The sequence below is a fragment of the Plectrocnemia conspersa genome, unplaced genomic scaffold (genome assembly GCF_051122295.1).
Source record: "Plectrocnemia conspersa isolate PC_06_02 unplaced genomic scaffold, ASM5112229v1 ptg000002l, whole genome shotgun sequence".
Taxonomy (NCBI): domain Eukaryota; kingdom Metazoa; phylum Arthropoda; class Insecta; order Trichoptera; family Polycentropodidae; genus Plectrocnemia; species Plectrocnemia conspersa.
Window position 1 is genome coordinate 466717 of NW_028277166.1, and position 13474 is coordinate 480190.

General features: G+C 31.2%; 1 protein-coding gene across 2 annotated transcripts; it reads left to right on the top strand.

Annotated features, from left to right (window-relative positions):
• The first annotated feature begins 7451 nt into the window (after positions 1-7451).
• Positions 7452-12958, top strand: LOC148237240 (uncharacterized). Of its 2 annotated transcripts, XM_088205446.1 has the most exons (6): positions 7452-7610; positions 7682-7866; positions 11332-11438; positions 11573-11751; positions 12006-12118; positions 12409-12958. In XM_088205446.1, the coding sequence occupies exons 1-6, from the start codon at positions 7580-7582 to the stop codon at positions 12631-12633; spliced, it is 840 nt and encodes a 279-aa protein (XP_088061572.1). In that variant the 5' UTR covers positions 7452-7579; the 3' UTR covers positions 12634-12958. The 2 variants fall into 2 exon arrangements, with proteins under 2 accessions (XP_088061572.1, XP_088061573.1); XM_088205447.1 differs by lacking the exon at positions 12409-12958 and having other exon boundaries at positions 11887-12027.
• The last annotated feature ends 516 nt before the right edge of the window (positions 12959-13474 follow it).

Genomic DNA, 13474 nt, shown 5'->3' on the forward strand with positions numbered 1-13474 from the left:
TTAATTTTTTTATTAAAATTAAATATCATCTGAAGTTAATTCGAGTATTTCGCAGAAATGCATATCATTAGCAAAAACGTCAATTTTCCTTAGCAAAAAAAAGTGGTGTAACATGGCAAAGATGTGAAAAACTTATGTAATATTAAAAATGCGAATAAAATTAAAAAATATATTTTTAAACTGATTTTGTGCTTTTAAATAAATTTATAAATTAACTATTGTATTATTTTAAATTTTACATAAGTTATGCAAAATTTTATTTAATTGTAAAAAAACGAGAATTTAAACTCCCTGGTCGATGACTAGAGGCCTCTGCGCCGGGCGTCAAGGTCAGTAACTCGAGAGCAGTCGCTCAGGACGAGTGTGTACTGATGCACAATGCTTTTTAATTTTACTCGTTTTCAGAACTTTTATTATAATAAATAAATGTTATTTTTTTATATTTTCACACATTTACACATGTACGCTGTGTGTACATCTCCGGAGAAAGATAAAGTTTAGTGTCAAAGCTTTGCTTCTACCTAAAGTGTATGTTATATGTAAATTAAAATATTTTATGGTAGAGTATAATGAATGCTTTTGATAAACAGTATACATAGTGTTATATATTCGCGGGTACTCGATGAAAATCGGTATTTAGGGGGGTCGTCAGATGGATGACTGACCGTATGGTTTGTAGTAATTAGTAGGAATGCTGACGAACAAAGGACATTCCCCTAATTATATGATTATGCTAATTAGATGTAAGAAAAGGGGTGTCCATCGTCTTAGTCCATAAAAAGACTTGCTGGATCAAAACGCGTATGAGGGTTCGTTGAACTTACGAAAGCAAAGAGTTATAATATATAACAATAGTGTCAATAGAATAATTTTTCGGGATATATAGGATAGGATTACAGTATTTGAACACGATACAATTTTATACAACTAAAATTATCTCACGCTAAGGAATTCGTTCATGAGTTATATGTGGTTTTATGAGTCTCGCATCATATTTATGTGGATTGCGTGTTGATTACGATTAAATTCTTTCTTTATTTTTCATATCGATTAATTAGCTTTTATTAATTAAAAGTTTTGATAACATTTTTTCAAAAGAAAATATGTATGAGCTCCCCTTCTGTTCCTCTTGTAACATGTTATACAATATCACTTAAAAACAAATAATAAAATCTACGCGTACTTGTTACGTACTTTTCTAATCAACACAATATCACGCATAATAAAATAAGTTTAATAACTAAATTTAAGATTAAAGTTACGAGGGGGCAAAGATCATTGACGAAACAGTTAAAAATAAACAAATATGAAAAAATATCCTAAATTATTACGATGAATTAACAAAGGTATCGCGTGAGAAACGAAACGCATAGATTGAAAACATTGTCGTATTATACCTCTAATTAAAAATATAATCGCCAAAAAATGTATGAAGTAACGCGCATTGGATTTGCGAGCCGAGCCCCTCGCAAACTATTTCAGACGATTTATTTTTATCTTCAACAAACACGCCCGTCTCGTTAATTATTCGTCAGATTGTGTTGGCGTGTGGTTATCTGCATTCAGGGGTTCTCAATCACTTTTTCGCTAATAATTTTTAAGTAATTGCATTCCAAATAAGCAAGTGCAGTGGAAGCGTTCCGATTTTATTGCTTTTGACGTGAATTTTTCACTTCTGAGAAGTGATGATTTCCTAATAAAAGATGCAAAACTATAATTAGTTTGAGAATTTTCATTAGGTCAAGTTGAGTTTGCATAATTCGTGTAGGTTAGGTATGGGTTTGAACAGAAAATGGACGTTTTGCAACTGTCAAATTGAGTTTCATAGACATTTTAGAGCAGTATATAAATTCACTAGCGCCTATAAGTTAAATTATATTTTTGCTAGTCCTTATTATAAATAAAACTAGTCCACCCACCTCAATTTGGGTCTACCAACTTTATTGATATAACAATAGCAGCTTCGAAAATTGAGTCGCACGTGACTAACCTATAATAATTTACGGAGGTCGTATTTGAACTACGTTCGTTTTATTTTTAATCTGCTTTTTTTATGTTTTGGTAGTGCAAATGTTTTTATTGATAATTTAAAATATTGTAAGTAAAAAAATATATATTATTTGTTGATATTGTTTAGATGATTCTAAATTTATTTTAATATTAATATTAATTTAGAAAATTTTAGTAGTTTTGAAATTAAGTTTTATTATACAAAATCATAAATAAATAATAAAGATAAAAATACATAAAATAACATTTTTTAAATTATCAATAATTATACTAAAAACATTGTTAAATTATGCTCTTTTCAAATTAAAAAAAAGCAGCACAACTTCACCAGACGACAAACAACACTAGACTTAACAATATTCCGGTTTTTATTGCTTAGCAGTTATTATTAGACCCTTTTTATGAGTTCATTCCCGTTTTGACTCATGTAAAAGTAATAAAAACGTCATAATTGTAAAAAACAATGGCACGATTTTAGTGACCTACCCATAGGACAGTGGGCATATCTGGGTTAAGCGACTCCACATTTATTATAAAATAAAATATTCACCTCTAATTAAATAAACCTACTAATAAATATATTCTGAGCTATTGTTTATATATTAATTTAAATGTGTGAAATTCCACAATGTGTTTAGTTCATTCGCATCTAGTAGTCAAACTAGTTTGCACATGATTTTTTTAAGTCAATTCTCAGTCACATTTTTTACGTATATCGCATTTTTTCTTTTGCTCCATGGCTTAATTAAAAAAAGTGTTTTTATTTAAAACATAAACACGAAACGGGAATTGGACACGCTTGTCTGCGCACGTTGAGCCCGGCGAATCAAACGCCTGCAAAAACAGTCTCGAATGCCAATGTCATTTGACGCGATAAAACTTCAGGGGCATGTGATGAGTTTTGAGCGTTATTTTTGGGTCAATTTCGGCTAAAATAATTGGTTTAAGCAAAATATTTGGACCGAAAGCGAAAATATACAGGAATTCAATTTTTTACACTGAGTTTGCGCACAAATGCGGATTCGCCGTCAATGCAAAAAGTCCTGGAGTCGATGTGAGAGGAGGTCGATCGACAAACAGCATTGACATAATCTACCTGAAAAATAATTATATGGGATAAAAAAGGTAAAAACAATATTGATGAAAATGATAATATAAACTGATAAAAATATTAGTATTGTGCCTGTGTTTGTATTTTTATTAAGACTGGAGAAGTGAGTCCATAACTCATGTGTTTTTATATACGAGGATTATGACTTCACAAGCAAGAATGAAACATTGATTATTTGTCATGTTGAAATATGTTAAGCAATACATTTATAACGAATCAAAAACATTTCATACAAAAAAAAGATCGCCTAAAACAGAATTTCGTAGCGCAGCTGCAACATAATAAAAGCTGCTCTCTACTAGAATTATATTAAAACACGCAGCTATAAATGATTCTGCCACCTGTGATGTCTTACAATATTGAACAAATTTTACAGAAAAACCATCTTTTGGAAAATGCATGGCGTAGGTAGATCATCACATCAATTTAGATGCAGATATACTAAGAATACCATACAAAGTTACAAAGTTGAATAGACATTTGTAAACACGTTTATATAAATGGAATTTTGTGCAAATTCAATTTACGCCAGCGTTAGCTTTTACTGGTTTAAGAAACGCATATATGGGCAGAGGAAGTTCTGTAGTACTTTTAATCATTGAGATATTGTAAATAGTCAATAAATTCAAGTCACATATTAAGACGGACACCTTTGAAGTTTGGCAATTTACGGATTTGGTTGAAAGGCAGGCAAAAAATATTGCAAATTATAATGTATGTTTTTTTACAAATTAATTTATTTGCAACATATTAGTTTTAACTAAAATATTGTAAATATTTTTAACCGCGCGACGTCACTGCAGCAAAAAACAAGCTAACTAATTATCTCATCAGCGCCTCAAGCGGAAAATACAGGAAAAAGAATTTTTCTTGATGATTTAGCACTTATGACGTTTTATATGTCAATATGAATAAAAAAACAAGCGTCAATTTGATTATATTATCAAGAAATGTGACGAAAACTTCAAATTTCATAAATTAGCAAGTCAATGAAACTTAACTGAAAATACGTAATGCATAATATTGCGTGACTTTTAGCTATTTTTAGCTTTACTACGTAAAAATCCTACACAACTCACACGTTATTTACAAAACTAAGCAGCTATTTTGATGTAAATTAACACACTTTTCGAGCTGAAGATATACCCTCGGTAGTTAATTTGTTTACATAGAAACATTTTTTAAGGTAGTATTTAAATATATATTATTTATTTAATCTTGGGAAAAAATAAAGTTTTTTATTCCTTGTTCAAAGTAAAAGGTATTATGGTAGCGCGGTACCTCTAAAGGGGCGCAGGCTCTCTGGGGATACTATTATCGTTTTTAAATCGTTCTCAATATGTTCAATATTTGAACACTTTGTGCCTATTTTTCACCGTTTTAACTTAAAATAGATTTCACCGAGTATTATAAAAACCATTTAGCAATTCAATTCAATTCTAAAGCAAAAATGTCACTTAAAACTGTTTATAAAATGGATAATAATGTACTTTATCACACAGAAGTTGTAACCGATTTGGGTGTTTTATTTCAAGAGGACTACATATTCCATTATCGTATGAAAAAATATATGCAATAAACCCTACAAAATCAATTGAGAAGCTTGAGGCCACTGTGAGCCTTGTATAATCATCTCGAGGATTTTGCTTTGATCTGGTTAGTAAAAATGGAACAGAATAAGTTACTCAGATACCAGTGCATATATTATCTATTTTATATTTATTCCAAAATTTTTACAAGCTATGCTGGGATATGATTCTCTCGAATCGCGTCAACGAGTGTACTTAGGAAAGCACTTATTTTGAAAAAACTGCTACCTAAGAGAGAGTATTGTTTTAAGTACCGCATGCAAGAGCAACTTTCCAGTAAGCACATCTATCAAATTTTTAACGGTTAGTCAATAGTATTGATTTTATTTTACGCCCGGTACTCGCAATTGGTGAAAGTCTTGTGATCTAGCCATCGGTCTCATTTTAAAGCATTCTTTTTAAATGGACGTCATTTTAGCTATTTTTCAGGGAGGTGAGCAAAAGTTAGCGGTTGTCAGTGATTGTTTTTTTAATATTTAGATTTAATTACATTTTTCCATTATTCAAAACTTCTCTCTTTATAAAACGTAATAGTAGTGACATGAAATAAAATTAATCCCTTGCATAACTTCTAAAAACTTTTTTCCATTGTCTTGCCTAAATGGCCTATTTCCATTACTACAGAGTTTTACGTTACTTTTATAAAATTAAATTTTCATTACTATTCAATATATCAATTAAAATGTAGAATTATTATGATTCAAATTACTACACCAGTAACAAACTTATATTATTAGTTCTTAAAACTTATGATATTTAACTTGAAATAATAAAATAATCGTAATAATAATTTTTAATGCAGAATCCCACTTTTTTCATCAACGGTAAATAATACTTTTATAGCGAATGGAACTGGTCCTTTTAATGATGATATACGTTAATCCTTCCGTCCAATTATAAATAGATAAGTGGTTCAGTTGATGTACCCGACAATCCCTTTAGCTATCGAGTAGTATTCTTATCAATATAATCCCTACTTTGTAATAATTACACTTCATAAATGATTTTGCAAAATTCTTTCCCTAATTGATTTTCAGAACACATTCACGTAACAATGGATCGTATTTTTTTTAATAAATAGACTAACTAACAAAATCTCTGTTTCCAAATGATTTTGACTTGACCACATAGAGCCAAACTCTCTTTAGCTAGGGATCTTTCTAATTAAAACTTATGATATTTAACTTAAAATAATAAAAAAATAATTTCATAAAAGGCAAGACAATAGAAAAAAAATGTTTAAAATTACGCGAGGGTTTAATTTTATTACATGACACTACTATTAAGTTTTATGACGATCCTTTCGAACGAGTTTAGACAAAAATGCCGCTTTCAATAATGGATAAAGGCAATTAAGACCCGCTAGAAGATGTCATCAGGATATTCAATACGTCATAATATATGTTATAAAAATAAACTTTGTCAGTGAATAACAATGCACAAATCAGAGGGTAAAAATTTAGCCCGCATTGAATCTGTGTATACAGCAATTTTTATTTGTTCATTACATCCGAAATTTGCCATTCATTTTATAAAGGCCGACGTCAAAAAGTCCTAATCAATATGTATGCAACATTTAATTGTCCGTTTTTATAGACGTCAACTAGTTAAAAATGTTATAATAATAATCAAAATTTAAGATTAACTTTAAGGGGTGTGACTTGGTACCCAGTAAGACGCAGGTGGAAACTGGTAATAATTTATTAAATTATATTACGTATATTGCGAGTTACTATGATAGGCGAGTATCATTTTCTCCGAGCAGTGGTGGAGAAGCTGGCGGAGGGATGATGTTCCGTGAAAGATTCTCAGGGGTCTACACTATATTGTCTTGTTTCTCTCAATTGTTGATGAATGATCATTTTTAGCCATGGCAATGTACTGCGTGAGTTTCAAGAAAGAGAACCCCGATAAATATATACAGCGGATATTTTAAAAAACTGATAAAACAGTTTTTCACGAAGTAAAAACATTGATTCGTTGGATTTAATTCAAGTTGATTGCTACTTTACCTTAATTTTTTTAAATAAAATATTTTTTTTGTTCGGAATAATCTATGTTCGAAATAATCAGTGTCAGCAAAAGTCCTGTTTGGAATGTTACTGTTCGTAAAAATCTAACCGCAAAATTCATATCCGGAAAAATTTGAGCACCATTTACATAAACATTTTTGTGATAGATTCGAGACTGTTTTTTTAGATTTTATTTCAAGGATAACTCGAGAATTTCTGACGGAATTCTGATTTCAGAATCAGGGACGGAATTTCATATTTTTCCAGAGGGGGGGGGACCAAAGCTGGTCAGTGAGTGGTCGTGTTTTTAATACTTCGATTTCACTAAAATTCATAATATTTCATTAAATGACATGCATTTTTCTGGTTAAATTCAAGGGAGGGCAAATGCTACCTGCCTTCAAAAACAAGCGTTTATTTTCTCATAACAAATAACAACGGATGAAATGTTGGTTTGTCTACTTGGTACTTTATAAGTTTGGGTTGAATTCCTTTGCTATTGACAAACAATACAAATTTTGTCTGACTCTTTGGAATCATTCTTGATTCGGATATTTTCAATACTGTTCGTTATTTCTGTGACGAAAGTTAAGTAAGTTTATGATCCATATCTACAAAATCAATTGTACAAAAAAAGCTGATGAACATAGATTTTTTTTATGTTTTCGTCAAAATGGTTGTCAACGTAATTAAAACCAGCATATTTTAACTTATAGAACGAGCCTCGCGGCTGACTAATACGATAAAACAAGACTCCCGTTTGGTCGAAACTCAAACAAACACAAAAGTCAGAAGTTATAAATAGTCTCGATTTGCCGGTCGTGGTAGTCGATCGTGTTGCGCTATAGCTGATCAGGATGGTCGTAGCCACAGAACTCAGAAACTACTGTACTTATAAAAACAAATGCTACGCAAACCCATGAATGCCTTTTCTTAGTTAACTTTTTTTTTAATTACAGCCACTTGGGTGAACCGCTATAGTCTGGAAGGAGACATCAGCGAAAGCAACGACACCATCGAACAAGACCCTCCGCAAACGTTGAGTGCTATTCAGGTCGAGAAGCTGACACTGTTCTTCACGGAGCTGCTGGACACCGACAGAGATGATCTGATAGGAGAGCAGGACTTTCGAAACTTTTGCGAGGTTATTTTATTTTTTAATCCGATGCGCAATTCGCCGGGGAATGCGCAGTCTTTTTTTTAGAACCACTAAGATGACCCTGAACTGGGCCAGCGAAAATATCTAGAAAGAGAAACATGCAGCTCTCGTTCGAGGGTGTGCGCGTTTCATTTTGACAATATTTTTTCCTGGCGAATTATTAAAATCACTCCCGTGGGACTGGTTGGGTCTAATTCGTATTTATGAGGTCGTAAAAGCTCCATAATGGCAACAAGTCGTTACTATACTGAAAAAATGTAACAAGGTTTTTCGTTTAATATAAAATAATCAACACTTTGAAAAGTGTCTAGCACAGTAAATATATACTCATATATCCTTTAATACGTTTATTTTTATACAAGTGCTCAATCAAAAACATTGTTATACGCGTGTAAAAATAAAACAAACAGCAATTACTATTTATTAAAGAAATTTTGCTGTCAAAAATGACAGGCATTAACTAGGGCTCTTAATCGAATTATTTTCGCCCGATTTTCAACTATTGATATATTATTATTTAAATAATTTAATAGAATATTCGTTTATACTATCACGAATGAAATTTAAAAAACTCTTAAAATAAAGCAATTTGTATATTTGAGAATTTGTTTCTTAATATACTCGAGTGACTAGTGCCGCTCCAAAATCCATTTACAGCAAGTGACGGGCACCAAACATTTGTGCTGTATCTACTATGACCGAAATTCGCAGAATTCTTTTGTTGAACGAAACAAAATGTTGGAAAGGCCCACCTTTTATTATCATTTAACGCTTATCTCAAATATATGTGTCACAAATTTTTATAAAGTTTACGTTTTTGTATTTGTTGTCTCAAGACGCAAAGATTTTATTTCAATCAATTTAATAATTCTATCGCAGTTAATTTATTTACAATCATTTAATTTATATGAAAATCCACGCATATCAAATTCGTTCCAAACATTGTTAGCGCTTACAATAAATTATATTTTTGCTGAATTAATTAAATTAATCAATACTCGCGTGTTAAAGTATAAGAAGTTGATCTTTTACTTAAACGCGTGACGTAAAAAGCAGTGGTTGGATGGCAATCAATCCCCAATTCCAACCCCGAGAGTAGGATTACACCCTAATAAGATAATGCTATGCATTTGGTGGGATATGAAGGGCATAATTCATTATGAGTTGTTGAATTATAGGCAAAAAATTACTTAGGTACTTGGCTAATTCGTTTAAAAGAGACCTAAACTATAAAAAACACATTCCCTTATAAATTAAAGGGTAGTTTTACACCAAGACAGCGCTCACTTTCATATATCCAAGAAGACAATAGAAAACATCAATGGATTTTCTTGGGAACTCCTTTTTCACCCAACGTATACTTTAGACCAGGGGTGGCCAACTCAAATGATCTTGCGGGCCACTTTGGAAATGCATCATAGCTCCGCGGGCCATTTATAAAATTATATATCCCGATTATAAAATAAATATATTTTGTAAAAGTGTGATGAATCACGCGGGCCGGAAAAATGTTCAAGGCGATATTTTCCCCTAAAAGGGGGCAACAGTTTTTTAATATTTTTATATTCCAATAAAACTCAAGGAATTTCATTAAATGGCATGCTTTTTTCTGATTTAATTCTAGGTTTATAATTCACGTCAAAAGCAATAAAATCGTGCCGTCACTGTCGCAGGGGAAACGCTCGGTTACCTATCGTTCATAATACGACTTACAATAAGTGAGATCAAATTAAGCATATCTAAACCGAATTTTGACCAATATGTGAGCGTTCCCACAGTGATGGCGTCGACACGATTTTATTGCTTTTGACGTGAATTTTTGCCTTCTGAGAAATGATAATTGTTTTTGCGACCTCCTATTGACCAACATTTGGTTTGAATATACTTTGATCAGCACTCTTATAATCAGAAGTAGTTTGAATATACTTTGATAAACACTCTCTTATATATGGAGCAATATGCGAATGTGAAGACTGTCTGTACTTCTTCCGCTTATTTTCTCCTAAGAGATGAGTTGGCTTAGTTTGTATTTTAGACTTGATCTAATGAAAGTTCTAAAACTAATTAGTTTTAGCACTTTCATTAGCTTAGGTTTGGGTTTGAACAGAAAAAGGACGTTTCGCAACTATCAAATTGAGTTTCATAGACATTTTAGAGCACCATATAAATTCAGTAGCGCATTTAAATTGTATTTTCGCTAATAGAAATACATATACATATATCTACTGGTGAAAATGTATTTGGACTTCACCAGTGAAAATGTAACTTCACTAAAAAATAAACATTCACTCTAACATTTACCGCATGCTAATAAACAAAGATCAGTGTGTAAATGTATATATTACTACATATGGAAAAGTCCAACTCATATAATTTTACTAGCACCTGTCAGATCAATTATATTTTCATTGGTAAAAATATATATCTACCGGAGAAAATGTATTCCGATATGATTGCATTGAAATGACATATTTTAACAAATATTTTCGGGATAGATTCGAGACTGTTTTTTAAACAGATTTATCAGGGGGGAAATACTCACCAGTCAATGGTGGATTTTATTATTATTTCGATTTATTAAAATTCATATTATTTCATTAAATGACATGCATTTTTCTGACCAATTTCAAGGGGGGGGGGCAAAATTTATTATTCCATTATTTGTTAACATATTGTATGTTATATTTACTTTTTTTAAATATTGTATATTACATTTAGTTTTTCTATCAACATACTGTAAAATACTAATCCTAAATTTATAATTATACCAATACTTTGATGAGCTGATAAGATCGTTTAGAGAACTTTATATCGTATAAGATATGACCTAGCTCTTACTACAAAAATCATCCATTAGAAAATAAAAATGGGATAATAATGTAATAAATAATTTATAGTAATAATCGTTCTATAAATAATGAAATACTGTATGATTTTGTAAAATGCAAATCATATGTATTATTAATAAATTTAAATTTTATTGGATAAAACTCAGTTAATTTATACTAATTTTTTTGTAATTTCTCTTAATTTTTAAAAAGTCCAATATTATATACAATAAATTTGTATAATTTGTTCATACAGAATGTCGTTTATATATATATTATACTGATAAATATATCAGTAACCTCTAAAATTGATTTGATATCTGATAACACTTTTGTTTTTTCAATATGTTGATTGATCGATTGACACATTTACTGAAATAACACATGACTTTCAGTCAGAATCTTTATTTTTATGTTTATATAAAGTAATTAAATATACTATAAAGTCATCTAAAACTAAAAAAACAGCAGTGACATAGTATATACATATATATTTAAAAATGAATATTCATATATATTAACATACTAGACTTGCAAATGAGGTGGATCATGATGTAACATCTTCAACGTATTTCATAAGAAATATACGGCAAAACAAGTAAAATTTGTATGCATTTTTTAGAAATTAGCTCACTTCGCAGACTGGTCGTTCAACTCTCCCGAATACCACATTCTGTTGGAAGTGAAGAACGAATTCGTTGACAATTTCATTCGCCCCCTGCCGCCAAGGTGAGTCTTGAGACAATGTTTTTTGTTGTTTTTTAATCAAATGTTTATTTTTTGTAAGGTTATCACTTGACTTTGATACTTTATTATACTTCATAGTTTATCGAGGGTTAACGTTATTGAATATATATTTGCAGATATGCTGAAAAGTATTATTGGAGGAGGTTATCGTCCAGAGTACCCCCCGGTATGACCGATCTAGAAAATTGGCTGGCACGCTGGCCTCTGTATCTGCCATCGTGTAGCAGATTCCAACAGCTGCCGCTTTTCATGCAGTACTTCTGCAAGATACTCTTTGGTGTAATAAACAAGAGTGGTTAGTATTTTATTGAAAAATATTTATACAACACTTATCTTTGTGGCAAAACCCAGTTGAAAGTGTGTTTATGCTCCATTTGCACACATTAGTGAACCAAACCTCTCTCCTACATAAAATGTGTGTTTCTTTCAGAACGTCCCCCATAGTGCCTTATTATGCCTTACACGGTCTTGCTTTTTCGGTTTGTGAGTCTTAAGAATGACATGTCGCTATATCCACATACATAATTTCATCCTAAAATACTTTTTCAGGTTCAGGATACATAACGAGGCACGAGCTCAAAGCGTTCTACATGTCCGTAGTGGGTCTCAGTGCTTCCAGGAGTGAAGAGATTCTGGATACAGCTTACAACTACTTGACATGTGTGAGTTTTCAAAAACACTCGGGAACAAATAAATCAACATTTTCATTAGATATGTTGTATATGGTCATATTGTTTAGCAGAAAATCCATATGCCGACTAATCAACGCTTAAACGTTTATTCTCGTACATGGTCAATTGTTGATCTTGCTACCCACAAAAGCAATAAACAGCGTTATAATGAGATGAGATTCATATTTATTTCATTTATGAACACTTTTAAACACTACGAACAAATTTTTACTATCTCCGGTCTTCTTAAAGATCTCTACTGATGTATTTTTTATTCACAGAACGACTACTTAGAACTGGACTTTGAGACTTATAAGCGCTGCTTCAGCAATTGGCTCTGCGGCAAGAATCCCAACGGAGCGGGACAGTGGATCTTGGTGCCTCCGAGAGGTCCTCTTTCCAAGGAGCCTTATCCTGTGGATTACAGCGCTCTAAACAGCGATCCCGGAAGATTGGAAAGATACGCACCAAACAACAGAACGAGTCGTCACTCCGTTATCGTATGATATGATCAAAAGCATTCCAGCGATTGACGACTTATTTTCAGGAAAACAGTATTTTGATCATATGGGCATAGTAATGATAAAACTGATCATTTTTAGTTTTAAATGTCACTTATTGTATAAATTATTTTTTAACGAATTTTAAATATAACATTATATTATTTAGTTTACATATTATTATATAATTTAATCTAAAGCTTAAAAACACATATATTGACAAATAAAATATAGACTATAAATTTAATGTAATAAAAACCATAGACTTATAAAATTAATGTAATCATTTATAATATTTTGTAAATAAATATTTACTATAATATATAATAAACAATTTGTATTTATTTTTTATGTGAGTATAATTATAATAAAAAATATTATTAGAAGCGAGATTTGGAAACCTCTAGCCTCTTTCTTAAAATCGATATTAAACATTAATTTTAATTTCTGTCCGTCCACGATTATGTTGAGAACGAATTGTCTGATTCTGCGCTTCATTTCCTACTTTAATAATAATAATAATTTCTCTATTAGAATAGTTTTAAGCAAAATTTTACTACAGTACGACTTCAAGATACTGAAGAATCGCCACTATTTTTTTAATCTTCCATTGTGACCTGACAGGCGCAAGACCAATGCGTCACAACGGGCTAAATCTGTAGCATTTAGGTAGGTCAATCAGATATAAAGAATACCTACAAGTATGAATCAGCAGACTGAAAGTCTGGGAATTGGTGACATCTATATAATTAATAATAAACTATTATATGAAATATAATTCATTATCAATTGATGTCATTTTGCAGCTAAGGCAGGTTTTTAATAATAGCGCATTTTCATAAAAAAT